At 44.0% G+C, this 19,938-nt stretch overlaps 2 protein-coding genes across 2 annotated transcripts in view; one reads left to right on the top strand and one right to left on the bottom strand.

Moving 5' to 3' along the window:
* The window catches only part of T265_10692 (hypothetical protein), a gene marked incomplete at both ends in the record, with an annotated part of 123,993 nt that overhangs the window by 74,833 nt on the left and 29,222 nt on the right, over positions 1-19,938 (top strand). The window contains 3 exons of the mRNA XM_009177146.1: positions 7,949-8,324; positions 13,811-13,921; positions 17,829-17,939. Of these exons, the coding sequence (XP_009175410.1) occupies positions 7,949-8,324; positions 13,811-13,921; positions 17,829-17,939 (598 nt within the window). The remainder of the gene's footprint in view (positions 1-7,948; positions 8,325-13,810; positions 13,922-17,828; positions 17,940-19,938) is intronic.
* Positions 1,988-3,373, bottom strand: T265_10691 (hypothetical protein; the record flags this gene model as incomplete). Its single annotated transcript, XM_009177147.1, has 1 exon — positions 1,988-3,373. The coding sequence occupies one exon, from the start codon at positions 3,371-3,373 to the stop codon at positions 1,988-1,990; it is 1,386 nt and encodes a 461-aa protein (XP_009175411.1).

The following is a 19,938-nucleotide window of genomic DNA, read 5'->3' as shown; positions in this document are numbered from 1 at the left end:
ATAATATATATATATATAAACGACCTGGTAACATGACATTTGGTGCCGTTGTTACTTGATAGGCTTGTTTGCCAGACAGATATTATCGCTTTCCAGTCCCGTGATAACTCTCATTTCCTACGCTGCCATTTTTTTCCGGTGACCAGCTTTTACCGGCGCCCAGCGACTTCATTATGTGTATTGTTTACAACATGATGGCGACCGATATTGCTCGGTGTGTGATCACTTACACGCTAGCTGTTGTGCTTAAAAACAGTTAAATTTTTCACTTAATTCCGTTCAGCCCGCAACAAATCACTTGATTTGCACCGTCAGCTGTCGCTACAAACTTCGTACAATTCAAGGCCCTTATTGTTTGATACAATGATCCGCCGGAACTTACTCGTACAATAAAGATAATCGCTTTCACTGCAGCCAGTTCTCTGTATAGCTTATTCTGGTTCGCCACTATTCAGCCTTACAGGATTCCCCTTAACGAGTACACGACAGTTGACGCGAGTTTTGACACGTTCTACTCTATCCACAAAGTCTTTTCTCTTGAAATCTGTTTGTCGCACGGCACCACTCGTTCATCAATCAGGTTGGATTTTTTTACACAACTCTGTCCCACTCTAAAATTTAACCTGGTCTTGATGTTATTGCTGTCATCTTCCGAACAATGGGGCGAACTGTCTTCTGGTCGGAAGGTCAATCCATCTAGACGTTTGTTATATATTTTTAGATGTTAATTCATTGCCTCCAACCGCATATATCACTCGTAAATTTCCGAATGAAAGTTCCTCCTTCACTGTGAAGGAACTACCACTTGATGGAACCCATCACAAATAAAACTGTCTCCTTTTGGAAACTCCATCTCAAGGGATAGATCAAGAGGTATCTCCCCCGTGAAAATCCTACCAGCGATATCCCATTTTAAAGGAGGACAACTGTAGCATCTGCTGGAACCAATATATCCAGTTGGATAGCCCTCAACTAGACCTTATTAAGCTAAATAACCGTATTTCGCATGCTACAAGGTCGTATCTTCCAGTTTCCTCTCCTCTTACGTGTGGTGGGGCTAAATATATTTGTTTTTTAGTCTGGACTATTATTAAAACCTTTTTGGCCTCTATTTTGACAGTCCATATCTCATGGGATATTCTTGTCAAAATATGCCCTGTAAGGTATACATTTATATCCAGAGAAGAACGAAGCGAGACTGGTTTTCTGGTCCTCGTACTAATACATTAGTATTATGTTACTAGATATCATGGAGATTCATGCAACTCGGCGTTGAGAAGAAACGTATTCGTCTCCTAAACTTGAGTTGGCCTGTGAAAATTTCGATTATCCAGAATTGTCTAACACGGATTTCATTACTCGACTTTATTGCCCATCGAGTCGTGTACTTCCTTTTTTCTACGAGTATATACACGTGCATTTCAAGTAATTTTTGCACGTGATTTCTATTGTCGTGTACACCTGGGCCGATCACAAAAACGGGCTTTTGTCCTCCTTATGAATCCCATTGGCACCTTCAACCGCTTAGCACGTGTGTGTATGTTTCCATTTATTATCCTGTATCTTGTCCCCGATACCCATAAATCCTAAAAACCTGTGGTTGATTTGGGTGTGCATTCACCTTTTTGATTTGTCTCGCTTAGTGTATAACCTTACTCCGATCGAAGCCTAAATTCTTCCTGCCGTCCACTTATATCGTTTATTTCCTTCCGACTGACTTTTACAATAGACAATAGTAAACACGCGATTGCTGCTACCGAACTTCGTTTATGGTATTCATACTGAACGCCTACTCTGTTTACAATGAATCGTCTTATATAGAATAGGAACCTTGGATTCTCATTTGACAGTTGCAAAAAAGTTATTCGTAGAAAAAGCACTAACTTGAATGACTTTTCTTCCATGGTAATCATAGTAATGTCTCTACTGGAATAATTCCGTGAAATTAGTAGCCAGATGCAGTCTGGCTGTCTTTATCCTCCTGCCGCTAAATCTCGCACTGCTCCACCAATGTCACGGAGTGCTTCGTCTCTGCTGGTCGGGTTGTTCTTCGACGCCTAACCGGTCGTTTTCGGTGCCAACTTGCATGACCTTGTGGTTGCGGTTGACGTCGGAAATTGCAAGACAGCAGAGTTTCTTGTAATACCTTGAGGCACTGACGTCGAAACTTGCTCCCAATCAGCATGTAAATAAAAAAGTTGCTGGCACAACCGATCATCACGCAAATCAATGCGGCCGGGTAGACGTGGTGATAAAAGTTTGTTGCGGTGATTGTATCCGTCGTTTCTCCAGACGAGTCATCCAGCGTATCGTCTATACCAAGTTGTTTGCTGATTAGCTGGGAAAACTCGTAACAGAAGCATATTGTAGTCGGAGTTTCAAATACGATAAATGTGGACACAACACCGATCAATGTTAGTGTTACACTACGGTTTTGCACGTTTGCCGTGTTGGTATTCGTCGCTTTAGGGCCACTCGTTGACGGTGTCCTGCTGATCGTAACTCCGGTTAGCTCCGTCTGCTGTGGTTTCAAACTCGAACATTCTTTTCTCCTCTCGTCCTTATTTTGTCTACGGAGCATTTCGTTTTGGTCTCCACTTGTAGGAATCGTTGTCTGTCCTCCAGTCCGCTCGATTCCGTTTGAGTCCCGCGGTGGATAACCGACAATGCCTAGTCCTTGTTTTTGCATTCGTTCCCGTGTGGCTTTTTGTACACGTGTGATCAATCCAATATTGAGCACAATCAACGCAATCAGTGGGATTATGTAACCAATCACTTGATCCAGAACTTGTACGTGTATCAATCGAAAATTTGTATACCATGGTTTGTTTCTGAACACTTCCATCAGTATGTGTTGTTTGCAGTCCGGTACGTAAACCATTTCCCGATAGCCCAATATCAGATTGGGCAATTTGAGCACGGCCGATAGCATAATTACTCCAGCAAGGACACGTTTGGTTCGACCGACAGAACATAAGCTGGCTGCATGTAACGGCCACCGGATTGCCAAATAACGCTGTAAGCTAAGTAGGACAATAGTGTAAATCTCGGCCACTTTCACCCAGCTAAGTACGAAGTACAGAGGGCTGTCACCGTAGCGTAACAGTCCCAAATAGGTTAGCTGGTAGTTTTCATAGTAGTGTATGGCCACGTAGTACAAACTGTATGAAAAAATTATGAGTATATCCTCAGTAGCCAGAACGACCAACAATAGATTTGTAGCTCCTCGAGCTGCATTGCGGCGTAAGACGATGAGGGTGAGCAGATTCACCGCCACTCCTAATATGGCAATAGCAAAGCTGACGTGGGTGATTAAAATCCCGGCTATGGTGTTTGCAAATGTATTTTCAGCACAAATGGTCGCATTTTCCATGCTGGTTTGGAATTGTTAGAATGATTCACAATCCGCAGTTATGCAATTTAATGTCCAGTCTCGAAATTCACAACTTAGTGTTGGTTTAGGACATTCTATTTTCCCACTATCTGGCACAACCAATCAGTGCGCAGCTTCAAGCTCTTCCCTCCACTGTTTTCTCGCTTGTTCATTGGTTAAATCGAGTCTCGCTAGATTCGATGCAAACTTTTGCACTTCTCTGTACTTTAATGACCTGAAAACCTCTGGGGATTTTCTGTTCTTACCCTGATTCACTGAGTTTGAGTATACGTTAAAGTTATTTCGAGATTCCCTATCGCATGCGACCACCCCTCATTCACTTTTCATGATTTCCGTATTCCGAAAGCTTAGATTTTGCACCATTTCTGATGGCTAATAGGTCCGAAATTCAGTTATGTACTATACAAGTGCTTTGAAGCCGAAAATTGCTTCACTTTGAAAGTTACTCCTAAAAGGTTGTCATTTGAAAGGGAGACTATTTTTTATACACTTTCTCTCTCCCAGAAAGACCACCCGTGGTTAGCACCGGAATCGGTCACTCTGGGTAAGGCGGTCCATACAAGTGGGGAGAGCTATTCTGTCCAGAATTGAACCATGTGCATGTATTTGTCTTGTTTTTCACGTCAACCGATTATGTAGTACTGAGTGCATCACGGTCGATGCCCCATCGTAGCGAAGAGTTAGCTAGTACGAAATTAAGACAACATTCATTAAGTTGTAGCATCCTTTCGGTGCATCATCATCGTCAGCTGTGAAAACCGCGTACTTGCTGTGCAGTGGTTCTAGCCACAGGTATGTTCACTGATGATTTTGGGAGGTTGGTAGGTAGCTGCACATTGGAGACGGGAGCTGATAAATTAGTGCGTAAAAACAGGGTTGTCAGTGGAGTTGTGATTGGAGAGATTGAAAGGGGAGCTATGCATTGAAGGGAATAGCTTGGATGCGCGACCGCACCATGTCTGACAATGTCTCTAACTATTGATGTGTCCCATCTCGGGGTCCCCATACAGGGAGACGGCAACGACCAGTGCAGCTGAGCTTTCTGGTAATGGCTTTTACACTTCGCTGTCAAATCATTGTTTGACCTCTCCTGGCTCGTTTCCCCCCTTCACGTGATTGTGCATAGCTGCCAGGCGACCCGAAGGAAGCGCTTGGTCTCAGATACTGCCAGGTTGCTGAAGCTTGTGATGCGACGTGGTGAGTTTTCGAGAAAAACCAAAAGCATTTGTTATGGAGTGAAGTGAAAACTACCTCAAAAACGACAGTATGACGGGGCCTTTCCTGCCGAAAGGACATTCCTTGACACTGGCTCCAAAGATAAGAAAGCAGATTTGCAAAAAAGTACTTCAAGTTCTTGTAGTGGTAGATAGCTATACTGTGCCTTCAAATTGGCGTTGGACGTATATATGGCTATTGTTTCTTAAAATTCAACCGTATTTCTAGCTCCTAGATGACTGTCAAAGCAGGTACCACTTTTTATTTGAAATACGGATTTTTCAAAATCTCACTGGTTTTTACTCATCGATTAAATATACTTTTGGTGATCTGAAGAAGAGTGTGAAATGTCTGGGTTATAATTCGTTTTAAAAACAATAAAACGCATCTTTGTTTATCTCGATAGACTCAGATTATCTTGTGTTGAAGATGGCTTTATACGCTGTCCGCCCTAGTAAGCATTACCCCAACCTTAGAATAAGTCTTAATTTTCTCCTGTCGTATTTCTCGTATAAAAGGAAATGTTCGTTTAGGATTTCCACTGAATTTCCGAAATCCTGCGTGAGCCATCGCCAACAATGGACTGGTCACTGTGGCGAAGGGAACATCGTGATATCGTGTGAGAACCGCAGCATGCTCGTGCCATTTTGACTAGTGACCATTGACTGTAGGGATGCGAATAAGCTTCATTTATGTCCCTTGTATGAAATTTGGTCCCCCGTGTCCTAGACATATGAGTCGACATTGCGGTTCGCTTACTTGAGGTAACTTCGCATACTTCCGTGTAGAATATCTAATAACAGAGGAAAGCATATGCGGATGCATTTTACCAATCAGCTAAGTCTCCACTGCCCGATCAATACACTGAATAATGAAAGCCAAGCTCTCGGAAATCCTCTTGCACAGGTTGAACCAGCTTCCCCTAGAAACAGAGTATGGCAACAGTACAGTGCGACGTAAAAGACGGCGAGCTTGGTTTGATAGTACTGTTTGCCGTTTTAATGGATATGCTCCTGAAATAGTGCTACTCAGGACACTATTTCCTGTTGTTTAACAGTTCGGTTTTGGTGGAAAACCTTCCACGGTTCAAACCAACATACACTAAAAGCTACCGCAATGTTTCCCTCTTAACGAACTGACAACATCATCCGTCAGTTTGAGTGCCCCCAGTGGGTACCCAACGTATGGCATAAAGCCCGATGAATCTCACAGCTGTCAAGTCATCTTCTCTTGACATTTACTGAGTTATCCTTAGATTCCTGTCTAGAGACTATGGCGTGTGTCTGGTCATCTCATATCCTAAAAAGCGCCTTGACGTCCAACATGAAGGCAACATTTGTTCAGAATGATGGGAAAAGGGGGTAGTCATGCTTACTCAGAACCACCGCTTTACTGACGCTCCATTTCGCATAGAAAAATTAATCATTCAGCTGTTACATCCTTGCAGTGCCTAGCTGCCATGCACACCGAAGTAGGCACGAGGGCTGGATACTGTCAGGTTGCCCAACCCTAGACAGGGGAACTCGGGATGCAGATGTCGGGTTCGAACCGCGGATTTTTTGGTCAGTAGATTCGCACTCTAACCACTGAGCCATCCCGTCCATTTCGCATAGATAGCTCACTGACCAAACACCTGCCTATTCCACCAGCGTTCGAAGCCTATGATGGGTCCTTCCATTGCTACTCTATATAGGCTTACATATTTCCACCCACCATTTTGCTCAAACCAAGCTGTTCGAACGTAACACCAATGCCACAGGGATCTTCGTACATGCCCTTTGATCCAAGGACGGTCAATGGCAATATGGTCACTCCGGTCACAGGATGGCTGATCCCCTATAAGTGAATGCATTTTCTGTAAACTGATTCCCCTCAACAGATGTTGGCCGCTATCCAATGGCACTCTTATTATTCCGGTTACTAATCTACAACAAACACACTTGGTAGTCTTTTGGGCATAGCATCCCAATCTTATTTTTGTTTCCCAATGCCGTTTTCACTTGGTTATCTTCCTTCCAATCACTCTGCCATGTACCTTCACTCGCAAACAAATTAGGTTTTGACAGGAGAATCAGCTGAATCCCTCGTTCGTGATGGCCTTCTTCGAATGAATGTGCTTCACTAGGCCACCTTATTTCACTTGCTACAATATTCGAAATATGGTAGTACGTTGTCTGGACGTAGTGCATTACTCATAAAGTTACTGAAAACTCCACGCAGATTAGTTTGATTTGTTTTCGGCAGACCTGAGCTACCCTCATTTCTTACACCTCTTGGTTCTTACTCTGAGAAAGAATGTTAACAGTACCTCGTTGGGCTGCTGAATCAGATATGCAAATTTGTACCGTTTAGGAAATAACAAAATAATTCTTGGAGTACCTTCTGGTCGCAACCGTTTTTTTTTTTGGTTTCAACTAACGGCGTTTTTTTATTCTGACGAGAAAACGAAGCCTGTCTGGGATTTTATTAGTGATTGAATCCAAGATGCTGGTTCCTCTTACAGTTGGGCTGACTTCATTAGGTGATCGCGATCCTCTTCAAGCATTTCCCCATTTCAGTGTGCTACTTTTTTTCCCCGCAGGATAGACTAATTTGTTTGTTGACACATCAAGGCCACCGCCAGCTCACGTCACACCTGTCTTTTCTATACCTAATGCTAACCTTGATTGCCAGCCGTATATCATTCATGTGAACAGGACACTGCCGCTAAAACGTAGTCCACTAAGCATGGCGCCGCGTTCACAACAGCTATACTTTGCTGTCGTTGAAACTCGAGCGACGTTCACATCAACGGCTGTATTTTTTTATTCGATCGAACATTCCGCGAGTCAAGAAATCGCAACAATTCTGATCAGATTTCTCAATGTTTCACCAGAGTTCGCCCTCATTCTTCTTTTCCTCCCTTTCCCTTCTTACCTTATCACGACCGTTGTCTGCCATATTTTTGGCGCTAATATATGTGCTTGCGCGCTCCAAAATAATCCGTTCATTTGTTAAGCTCAGTGAAACGCTTTTGTGGCAGAATTTCAACGAAATTTCTAGGGATTGAAAGCGTCAAACAGCTGACATCCTGTGAAAACTTGTTTGTGCATGTACAACGGTTCCACAGCGTGTTGATCCCCTCAATCTGACAAACAGCTGTTGTTTAGCCCTAATTGGCAAACGTCCAAAGTTTCTTCTGTCTAGTTGGTCATGTTCGAAAGTTCATCAGGATAGATTGGCGTAATTTGATTCAATTGAGCACTGATGGTGTGAACCCGGCTTAGGGGATGCTATGCGCTTTCCTCCTCTCCATTTCGGCTCCGTATCAATATATTTCCAACTTGTTTCTATCCTCAGGTGCCCTCCGGTACTTCGTATGTTTTTACGTATCCTCGAATCCAACCTGCTAGCCTCGCGATCTTATTGGGGACATCGACTTCTGGAACGCGTTGTCAATCCTCCTGCATCAACTAGCGCCCCTTTTGGCTCAGTGACCAACGCAGTAACGTTACCGTCTGTACAAAGTGGAAATACCTCTGAGTCTGCTTTGGATTCTTCATTGCCCAATCTTCCCACAACCACGTCCGTTGTTAGTGCGACAGCATCAGCCCGAACGATTGCTCCGGTTTCTGATGAGGAGTGCGAGGTGCTTTGTAGCAATATGCTTCTCACACAGAACGCAACCGTAGTTCAACTGCTCTTAGAACACTGCCTTCCGACAAAGGAGGAATCGGTAATTAAATCCGACCGGTTGTCATAGTTCTGGGTTACTTTTTTCAAGGGTTTGTATTTCCTCGTTTTATTTGGGTTATCAGGAATGGGTGAAACAGGATCACAATGAAATTACGGTACTGAAATGAATCAAGTTTGTGTTTGTGACTCTTGTTCTATTCATTCGTACAACACCAGCATTGTCAAGTGTGAATGTTACATGACATCATGAAGTCATTGATGTAAATGATTGAAGCAAACATGTTGCAATGGGGATAACAGATGTACTGTTTTGAAAGGAAGCATGTACTTTTCAGCGGAGGTACCACGTTACCAAAATCCAACACCGATCTGTCAATGTTTTCCTCTTGTCCTCTGTTGCAAACATTTAGTCAACTCGTCGCTCCATCTAACTGTCGTTAGCTAAAAGGGTGTCATCAATGTCGAATCCATCTGTTCGAAACCTCAAATCGTTTGCTGAGGTTTTCGGATGCACTTCAAGATATCCATTTGACTTTTAGGTATTTTTTGGAAACTAATACCTTTCGTGGTGTTCCGAGTCATTTCGGTCCGAGAAGAAAAATACCGGTATTCCTATATGATTTGTCGTTATATCCCAAGACTTTCAGTGTGCGGTTAAAAATAATTTTGCTGCTCGCAATGTTAGTTTTACTGTCTTGTCTCAGAAGGCACTGCTAACATCGCTTGTCCGGTTTTTGGAACTGATGAGACGGTGGGGGAACCGAACTAGGTTTTGATGTCTCTGTGACATATGCCGTCACGGTGTTCACACGGGATACGGTACTCTCCTATGTACAGTGTAACAGGTTGTCCCTTAATGTTTTGGCAACCATTGTCCTCCGACGTGTTTTCCTCTCGTTCGACCCGAAGGCATTCTCTACCAACAGGTCAAGGCTTGCGTCCATAGACACCAGTTGAGGAGACACATGATGACGTCTACTTCGCTTCCTCGACGGATTTTAGCGCATCAAATCCGAATGTGAGTCTGCGTCACCTGTTACGTTGTCAATATCGACGTTGCAATGTAGCTGTACTACAGTCGGCTTCATACAGCGCGACAGAAGTTCAAGGTCACACAATCGTCTCCCTTGCTTCGGTTGGTTGACTAACTCACTTCTCGGTGGAACAGCGATGCAGACAATTGTGGATCTGTGTGTGTGACTGTCAAAATCGTACACAATGTGAACTGTCTGCACTGGCCGACCGGACACTTCGTTTTCCCTACCGCCGAAATGCTACGAATAGGGATGGTCCCATTTCTCTTAGTTGTTTTTTTTACAAAACTTGGGGTTGTACATTTCAACCGGCGTGAAACCTCTGTCTGCCTAATACAAAACTGTCGTGTATAGCTGTGTTATTGAATACGTTTCACCATCCAACCTTATCCATACGGCAAACAGGCAGACACACATTACGTACAAATAGTCATAGTGGCTTCCGTGATCATCTTCCATTTGCTTCGTTTTCAATGGACATTCTGAATTGTGAAATTTTAATGAGGTTGCTACAGTCAGTAAACTTACACCAGTTTGTAGTCTCATATATCAAATTAAGGTTACCAGACAGTGAAAGTGTCTTTGTGACCCTATTCCGGACTGAAATTGGAGCCGTTTTTATCCAATACTGAACAACGGAAAAAATGCTAAATTGAGCAGTTATTATAGGGAAATGTTGTTCATTACTCTTTTACGGCCCATTTTGTGAGTAGTATTGTGTCTTCAAGAAAGTATATTGCAACATCTCGAATTCTGTACGGATCGAACCATGAGGCGTCCTTATGTGGCACATCCGGTTGAAAAATATTATAAACGAGAGGTCTAATTACTTGGCAAGTGGGTGGAAAGAACGTGAAGATAGTTAAATAGGAAACAAACAATGACGAGCTGTCTACTCAGCGATCAGACCGAATCCGGTGAGGCAAATATTATTTTGAGCAGTCACCACCCACTATCAAACAGCTGCTTAAAACTGCCAGCTGATTCGTCACACATTCGAATTGGGAAATAAACAGGATACTGTTGCAACCTTAGTTGGCTATAGTTCTCTTTGAATCATATAGTGATTCGAACAATACAGTATCCAAGCCCTTGCTAACCGTATCCTCATTGATTGCACATCTGACTGACAGCTTGTGAGGACGGTACCATTCTATCGTTTCCGCTGCCGTACTAAAAGCTGCCATTTTCCCTCCTTAATTTGTTTTGCGGTTTTAAACGGGGTCAGCGAATTAGTTAACCGACAAATGTTGAGTTTATTCTCATCACGAACAGTTCTTTGTTAGTACGTGTTGTTGTGATTGATCTTGAGAACTTCGTTGTCGACATGTGGACTTGTATTGGCATTTCTAAACAAGCTAACGACCGATTCTCTGGTTCAAGATGTTTTCCTCAACCAGTTGGATTGGTTTAGTTAGTCTGGCGACTTATTTAATATCGTCTGACAACTATTTATTTTATTTCTTGGCTATACCTCAAGTCAGTTTGGTTGCACACCAAGAGGTTGTTACTTTTGTGCATTTTTCATGAGAATAATATTTTCAAAATTCTGTTTGATGTCCCTTTCATACTGATGTGAAAGTGTGTTGAACATCACGAATTTATCTTGCTCAAATGTCTGTTTTTCTAAAGCCGAAAATTGCTACTTTCACGATAACTGAACATTATTGCATTACCCAAGTTACGTCGACATGGTATGCAGCCAGACGTAGATGCAATCAAATGTTATTTATATGTTCTGACGAAGGAAAATATGACGTGCACGACGTCTAAGACGAGCCAGATCTCTGATTGGACAACCGATCTTTCTTTGTTTTTGTCCCATAGTTTCCCACTCACTTTCCTATTCTGATCACTATTCATGTGGTTTCCGCACGCTGATTGACAGTTGTGGTACACGAGGTTTCACCCATGGTTGCAAAACGCCTAGAATCCTTGAAAATGATGCGGTCGAGTTAGGTTCGACCGACAGTGCTCCCACTTCATGAGAAGCTTTCATCTGAGAAGCACTTTGAAAGTTATATTTTCACTGTCAAATACGCCCATAGTCGAGTAGAATGCACTGTACATCCGCGGCATACCACTCAGACTTCTACGAAAGCGCCACCGCGTGAATGGTCGCACATCTTCCTTTGTGACATTGACCTCATTTGGCTTGCAACAGCCAAGTCGGCCAAATGGTCTGAGACAAGACAAGTCACTAATAGCCATGTGGTCTGATGCGGATCAATCAATCCACTTACTCAATGTATTACACGATAATGATATGATTTACCTTCGTCACTCGCTGTTTGTCTTTACCAAAAAAACTCATGATTGTGTCGTAACAAAGTAGAGTAGGGCGACCGGAAGGTTGTGAATGCATACTTTGGCAGGCATTACCAGGTGCGATCCATGGTTCAAGACATTAAATGTAGCAAAAAATGGCGGAGTAAGGACAACCCGTTCACATTCTGACCTCATTTTTGGATGAACCTTCTGATCTCTTCTGAAGAAGAGATCATTGTATTCTGGTTGGCACAGTGGGTAATAGTTTGATGATCGTGCACAGCAGACCTGCTTTTTACCACGCCGTCATGTAGATAATTGGGACAGTGTCTTTCAAACAGGTCGTTTTAAACAATGTGACACTCAACCAAAATTCCATAAATAGCTCACTCTGGATTTTTCTCACTTACGGTATGCCAGAATTTTAAAAAACACCGACCATATGGCTTTTCTGTTTACGTCCATATTCGTCTCAATTTTTGCCTATCTAGGAACATCGTTGTCGCTATTCATCACAGGTTTTTTCAGCTTATATCTGATGGATTCATCACTCTACTTCCAGATTGTACCTACGCCACTTAACTGCTTTGTGGAATTCAGACAGCAGCATGCAACTGTTCGTTTGCATGATACTGACCAGGAACCCGTGAAGCCCTTATTCAACTATGCCACTATCATACCATGGGTTCATTTAGTGAACACGATACCGCCAGCAGTATTTGTAGCACCGTCCTGGCTCTGCAAAGGATTATGGCTTTCTCGCATCATGAAAGTGAAACACGGGAATTCTAGCTAATGCATGCCTTCGTTCTGGTCACCATGCCAGTTTTCTCTTCTGCAAAGCTGTGCGCTCAGTTCCTTCCCAGTATCTAGGTTTCTCGTAAATGCTCACAATTGAAAGCTGTCTTATTTGTTTACCTACTTACGTGTTTTGTTATGGCTGCTTCCGGTTTCCGGGTGAGCTGCTTCTACTTATCCCTCGGATCGCGGCATTCAAAACATGCTGATCTTAAAGAAAGTCGGTGCATGCATATTTGTACGTACATTCCAACAGCCAACTTAGAGCTGTTTTAAACTGTTGCGTAGGGAGGCGCCCCAACTAGGTCCTTTTCAGCTGTAGTATTACGGAGCTCGTCGATTCCTGGGAGAGTTAAAGTATCGATTTCTGTGTATAAGATATGTCCTAGAATGACGCATGGAGTTTTGCAAAGTGACGTGCGCAGTATCACCTGGCTTTCTTCTGGAGAGTGCATCTCTAGCCCTTGCGCAGCCAGATGTACCTCTCAAGACGACAGAGAATTCGTTGGGACCATTTCCAAGGTGGCCACCGGGTACTGTCATCCGTTCAATTAACCGAAGCTGAACCACGTTTCGTCGCTTTGGTTTGGATAGACCACTACTATTACCACTAACGCTCGACACTCATTTTGGCTCTTTCAGTTTAGCCGTGACCGCCACGAACAGCCAGTGAACATAAGTTCCTTGGCAGAGGCTACATGGTTATATCTCAATTAGTTACAAAAGATGACATTACTCATTCCCAAAAGCATCCGATCCGTCTGTCTGCATTTTAACTCCAACCAACCTCCATCCTTCTTCGTTATCGGCTTGTTTTTAGTCGATACCAGTGTCGTTTGTTCCGGATTAATACAGCCACCACGTTATGCTCATAGTTAAGCACAATGGAGAGGAACAGTTCCTGTCAGGATCCATCACATTCCTGAAGATTATCCAATAACACCCGAAATCTACTCGTACTCTCCAACTCCACTAAACGCTGATCAGGCAGCCAAGGATCAAAGTCAAACGGTGCCCTTCAAAATACATCGCAGGGCCGTTGTACTTTCGCACTTGCTTGTTTGGAATAAAGCTGTTATGTTCGTTGTCAGAGAGTTTTTTTTCTGGCACTAAGGCACTGCTGCGGGGAAAGCAGTCACATATAACAGTTCCGAACTCATCTTGTTTTTCGTAACCGCATTTCCGATACTGCTTAATTGGGCTGAAGGACTGTTGGTGGTACCCATGTGTAAAATAACTTCAGGACTGAGTCACACTGCGCGGCGCAAATTTACCCTTTTTTACCCTTCTTTCTGTTTTGTACTAAGAAGTCGTCTCAGCTGGTGTAGACAATTTGTCGGCCTCTTTCTGACGTCGCTTTTGTGAGTCTGTCTTGTTACAGGTCTTGCTTCATTTCGGTGACCATCCGCTTTTCTGCCTTTTTCAGACCCTAAGGTCACAAATCAGTGTCCTACGGGAAGTTCAAAACATCATCTGTACCTACGTTCATTCCATGTTTATCGCCGAACCGGCCTTGGCCGAGGTCATTGTGTGGCAAGTAAGTGGATATTCCAGCTTTTCACTTTGATGAAGCAGGATGCGAATGGGTTGCAGCCGAACCATCGTATACCTTACTGATTTCCACACTTAGTCGTTTTACCGGTCTCGTTGGTGCCCGATATCAACCCGTGTATATTCCATAATCTAGATTAAGCATGTGCTTCCAGCTACTCTCCACGTGTTTTTGTCCTCATCGTGTTCGGCGCCTAACCGTTTCTTTGGTTGAGTCCCGTTCAGACACTCAAATGTGACATAACTTTCGCTCCCCAACAATTAGTTTATGTACGATTCGGCTTTCTCCTATGTTTTCGAATTTGACTCGCTGAACTCATTTATCTGAATCCGTTGCGGCCCATGCATTGTGTGTGACGACCCACCTGTTCGGATCGATGTAATCCTGAGGGTGATTAAGCTGGAACCCGTTTGTTGCGCTAATCTTGGCAGAAAACGCAGATACTATACCCTTCCTTTAACATCAACAGAGGCCACTTTACGACTCATTGACACCTCACGTATTCGCCTGATTCCGCACAAATTCCCCAACTTGTTACGTCTCGCCTCGCGGTGCATGCTTAGAACTTGACATCATAATGAGAATCACCAAACCCAGAGCATGCAAAAACATGACTCAGAAAACTGCATATCGAACTCCACCTGCATGAACTCATTTTCTGAACTGGCAGAATAGGTCTCCATATTCGGTTAGGCGCGAACGATATCGTGCTACTCAGTATGCGTATGTAAATAACCGTGACCGGTTAACCACTCTTAATTACTGTTGTATCAAGGCCAGTTGGGCTGCCCAAAATGAATATTTCGGGTGTAATCGGCATGTGAGATTTCCATTTTCTCTGTCGCCTATTTTTACGAGAAATTAGGCCATTTGGACCTGCTTAACACTAAGAGCCCTGTTTGAGTTTTTTAACACTTAGTTTTCCCCTAGAAGTATCTATTGCAGACAAGATATCAGCCTGTTCGATCACAGCCTTGTCTCTTACTTATATTCGGCCTCGGTTGCCCGCGTTCCATCGAAATCGACCCACCGGTTTAGTTTCCATATCATTGCTGAGCCTATTTACCCACCAACTGTATCTCTTGCGGTTTCCAGCTATCTCATTGTTTTCGTCTATTTCTGGGACAACTCCATATGACTCCACCACGAACAAATTGGTCTGTCTTCATAGTGGTTGACATTAGCTTTCAGTACAAACCCGACATGGTTGCCGATCTTCACCGCAATAACATTGTCAGGGGTGTGGTCAGACTGTCGGATTGTTTACTCGCTCCGTCCGTCGCACAAAGCAATCAGTGACGAGTGTTCATGCAAATGGCTCCATCGGAAACGATGATCGAATTCGCCGCTCCAGAGAAATTCGGAGCTTATCATATTTCCCTTTCAAACTTGCCTATTCTACTTTGCAACGTAGATAGACATGGGACCGTCCAGCAGAATGCCACTGACGTTTAATTTTACGGTCCTTTCACGAGTGAAGATCTTGTACACCCAGTACACTGTGCCTCCCGTGTATGAGAACTGTTCGTCCATCACTGCTTACGTCGATGCTGCTTTTCAGCTAATATGTGTATTCTGTAAATCCCACAACCACCCTCAACTAAACAAAAACGCATCCAGTAGGTTTCAAGCGTCTGTGGCGCTATCTGACTGCGAAATCCTGATATGTGGGCCAACCGATCGACGCAACCAAGATGTGTTACTGGGTCGTCGTTCAAGGCGCCGGGCTTATCACTAAAGAACTGTTCAGCTGTAACACCCTTTCGGTACCTAGCTGTCATGCCACCCGAGGGAAGCACGAGGGCTGGGATACTGCCAGGTTGCCCAAGCCTAGTCAGGGGAAGTCGAGAGGTAGAGATCAGGGTCGAACCACGGATCTTCCGGTCAGTAAATTCGCGCTCTACCCATTTGAGCCACCTCGTTTATCACTCAAGTGCAAACATATTCACCTGTTCAGAACTGAAAATTAAGATGCGCCCAGCGTGCGATGGTTGAGCAGTAACATACTGGCTTCGCATGTGCGGAATTCAGACCTCTGCTCTGCTGACATGCTCTAATAAGGGCTTCCCTCCTTTGATATGGCCTCACCAGATTGCGCCAGGACGACTGTTCAAATAAGAGTGACGTGAACGTGCATTCTACAAATCCCGCAGCCACCCACAACCAACGTGTATGCATTATGCCCGAGTGATTTTCGGACTACCCTCCCAGGGAATTTCCGTACGGTAAAGATCTTCGATGAAACAAGCGTTTGGAGCGCTTCTATGAATCGGGAAGGTACGGTTGCTTGCATAAGAGTAAGACAAAAAAATCGTTTCTTTCGCTTTGATAGTCCATGGGTTACTAGCTAGTGCCGATGAAAGCAAGGTATTCGCCCTTCTCAGTTAATCATATCGATGTGGAATTGGTTTTTGGGTAAGTTTTCTTGTTCATAATAAAGCTCTATTTGAATATCAGCTTTGAAGGTTTCTTGCCTCAACAAAGTATCGCACGACTACATCACTTTTGACATCTGTTTGAGTTTCATGTGTCCGCTTGCATTGTAGACTCTCACTTTGGGTTACCATTTAGTTATAGGGCCAGGATGAACAAACGTTTGACAGACCAGTATCCTGACTTGTTTCCACTGGATGAAGCAGTCAACGAAGAAAATTACACCGGTTTCCTGTTCTACTTTCCTAGAATATATCCTCGCCTTCTGTGGCTTTCGAAACTAAGCTAAACAAGCACACTTAATTTTATCATTCGTGATTGCATGTTACCAGGTTTGGGGGTGAGTTGGCTTCGTCGTTAGAGTGCGAATTTACTGACCGGAAGGTATGTGGTTCGAACCCAACCTCGGCCCCTCGACTTCCCCTGTCTAGGCTTGAGCAACCCTCGCAGTATTTCATCCCTCGTGCTTACTTCTGGTGGCATGACCAAAGGGGTGCTACAGCCGAACGATCTTCTTCAATTGACCAATGTTTCTAAGCAGAAGTGTAACTCAACTGTGACGAAAATTGGATTGATGTGTCCGGCTCCTCCATCATCAGACTACGGTTAGCTTTTCGACAACCAACTTTTTGGTGTGTTCCAAACAGCTGATTCAACAGAACTAGCATGAATTCCATTTTGCCATACAGACTAGTCGTGTGCCAAACGTTGATGCTCCCTTGACAGTCGCTAAGACAACCGGAATCCTCTGGCTTCTGAACAGCTTTTCAGATACCTGCAACTGTTCTCAAAAACGTGACGGAAACGGGAAAGGCAGTCTAGAAGTATTTTTGCTTGAAAACGCAACTCAAACCTGTCTCTGATCCATTTAATAAAATCAACACAATGGAGCCAAACGCTCAGAGTACTCCTACTTGCCAAGAACCGCAATTCTCGAGTCGGATTTCGCTGCGAGGGTCTTGTCGAGTCAAACACATAACACCAAGAACATGGTTACATGGGAAACGAGAGGACTTTTGTAAATCTTCCTTGGAAGCTGATTAATTCGATTCCAAAAAAGAATTTCGCGAATAAGGTGTAGGTTGCTGATACAATGGGGTAGGAACTGGCTATTATTCCTAAAAATCCTGAGATCTTGCAATTCAGATATGAAGTTAGCGGCCAACATTTTCCACCTTCATTTCCAAATATGTCTCATCTCTTACCCTTATTAGTGACCTCTCCATTCATGAGATCTTGTCGGTGGTACTTCTCACACAGTGCATATTGACACTGCTGTGAAAAATTTGTGTTGGGCGCAAATTTACCCTTTTTTACCCTTCTTTCTGTTTTGTACTAAGAAGTCGTCTCAGCTGGTGTAGACAATTTGTCGGCCTCTTTCTGACGTCGCTTTTGTGAGTCTGTCTTGTTACAGGTCTTGCTTCATTTCGGTGACCATCCGCTTTTCTGCCTTTTTCAGACCCTAAGGTCACAAATCAGTGTCCTACGGGAAGTTCAAAACATCATCTGTACCTACGTTCATTCCATGTTTATCGCCGAACCGGCCTTGGCCGAGGTCATTGTGTGGCAAGTAAGTGGATATTCCAGCTTTTCACTTTGATGAAGCAGGATGCGAATGGGTTGCAGCCGAACCATCGTATACCTTACTGATTTCCACACTTAGTCGTTTTACCGGTCTCGTTGGTGCCCGATATCAACCCGTGTATATTCCATAATCTAGATTAAGCATGTGCTTCCAGCTACTCTCCACGTGTTTTTGTCCTCATCGTGTTCGGCGCCTAACCGTTTCTTTGGTTGAGTCCCGTTCAGACACTCAAATGTGACATAACTTTCGCTCCCCAACAATTAGTTTATGTACGATTCGGCTTTCTCCTATGTTTTCGAATTTGACTCGCTGAACTCATTTATCTGAATCCGTTGCGGCCCATGCATTGTGTGTGACGACCCACCTGTTCGGATCGATGTAATCCTGAGGGTGATTAAGCTGGAACCCGTTTGTTGCGCTAATCTTGGCAGAAAACGCAGATACTATACCCTTCCTTTAACATCAACAGAGGCCACTTTACGACTCATTGACACCTCACGTATTCGCCTGATTCCGCACAAATTCCCCAACTTGTTACGTCTCGCCTCGCGGTGCATGCTTAGAACTTGACATCATAATGAGAATCACCAAACCCAGAGCATGCAAAAACATGACTCAGAAAACTGCATATCGAACTCCACCTGCATGAACTCATTTTCTGAACTGGCAGAATAGGTCTCCATATTCGGTTAGGCGCGAACGATATCGTGCTACTCAGTATGCGTATGTAAATAACCGTGACCGGTTAACCACTCTTAATTACTGTTGTATCAAGGCCAGTTGGGCTGCCCAAAATGAATATTTCGGGTGTAATCGGCATGTGAGATTTCCATTTTCTCTGTCGCCTATTTTTACGAGAAATTAGGCCATTTGGACCTGCTTAACACTAAGAGCCCTGTTTGAGTTTTTTAACACTTAGTTTTCCCCTAGAAGTATCTATTGCAGACAAGATATCAGCCTGTTCGATCACAGCCTTGTCTCTTACTTATATTCGGCCTCGGTTGCCCGCGTTCCATCGAAATCGACCCACCGGTTTAGTTTCCATATCATTGCTGAGCCTATTTACCCACCAACTGTATCTCTTGCGGTTTCCAGCTATCTCATTGTTTTCGTCTATTTCTGGGACAACTCCATATGACTCCACCACGAACAAATTGGTCTGTCTTCATAGTGGTTGACATTAGCTTTCAGTACAAACCCGACATGGTTGCCGATCTTCACCGCAATAACATTGTCAGGGGTGTGGTCAGACTGTCGGATTGTTTACTCGCTCCGTCCGTCGCACAAAGCAATCAGTGACGAGTGTTCATGCAAATGGCTCCATCGGAAACGATGATCGAATTCGCCGCTCCAGAGAAATTCGGAGCTTATCATATTTCCCTTTCAAACTTGCCTATTCTACTTTGCAACGTAGATAGACATGGGACCGTCCAGCAGAATGCCACTGACGTTTGATTTTACGGTCCTTTCACGAGTGAAGATCTTGTACACCCAGTACACTGTGCCTCCCGTGTATGAGAACTGTTCGTCCATCACTGCTTACGTCGATGCTGCTTTTCAGCTAATATGTGTATTCTGTAAATCCCACAACCACCCTCAACTAAACAAAAACGCATCCAGTAGGTTTCAAGCGTCTGTGGCGCTATCTGACTGCGAAATCCTGATATGTGGGCCAACCGATCGACGCAACCAAGATGTGTTACTGGGTCGTCGTTCAAGGCGCCGGGCTTATCACTAAAGAACTGTTCAGCTGTAACACCCTTTCGGTACCTAGCTGTCATGCCACCCGAGGGAAGCACGAGGGCTGGGATACTGCCAGGTTGCCCAAGCCTAGTCAGGGGAAGTCGAGAGGTAGAGATCAGGGTCGAACCACGGATCTTCCGGTCAGTAAATTCGCGCTCTACCCATTTGAGCCACCTCGTTTATCACTCAAGTGCAAACATATGCACCTGTTCAGAACTGAAAATTAAGATGCGCCCAGCGT

The sequence above is a fragment of the Opisthorchis viverrini genome (genome assembly GCF_000715545.1).
Source record: "Opisthorchis viverrini unplaced genomic scaffold opera_v5_395, whole genome shotgun sequence".
Classification (NCBI taxonomy): Eukaryota; Metazoa; Platyhelminthes; class Trematoda; order Opisthorchiida; family Opisthorchiidae; genus Opisthorchis; species Opisthorchis viverrini.
This window is presented reverse-complemented; position numbering and strand designations above follow the sequence as displayed.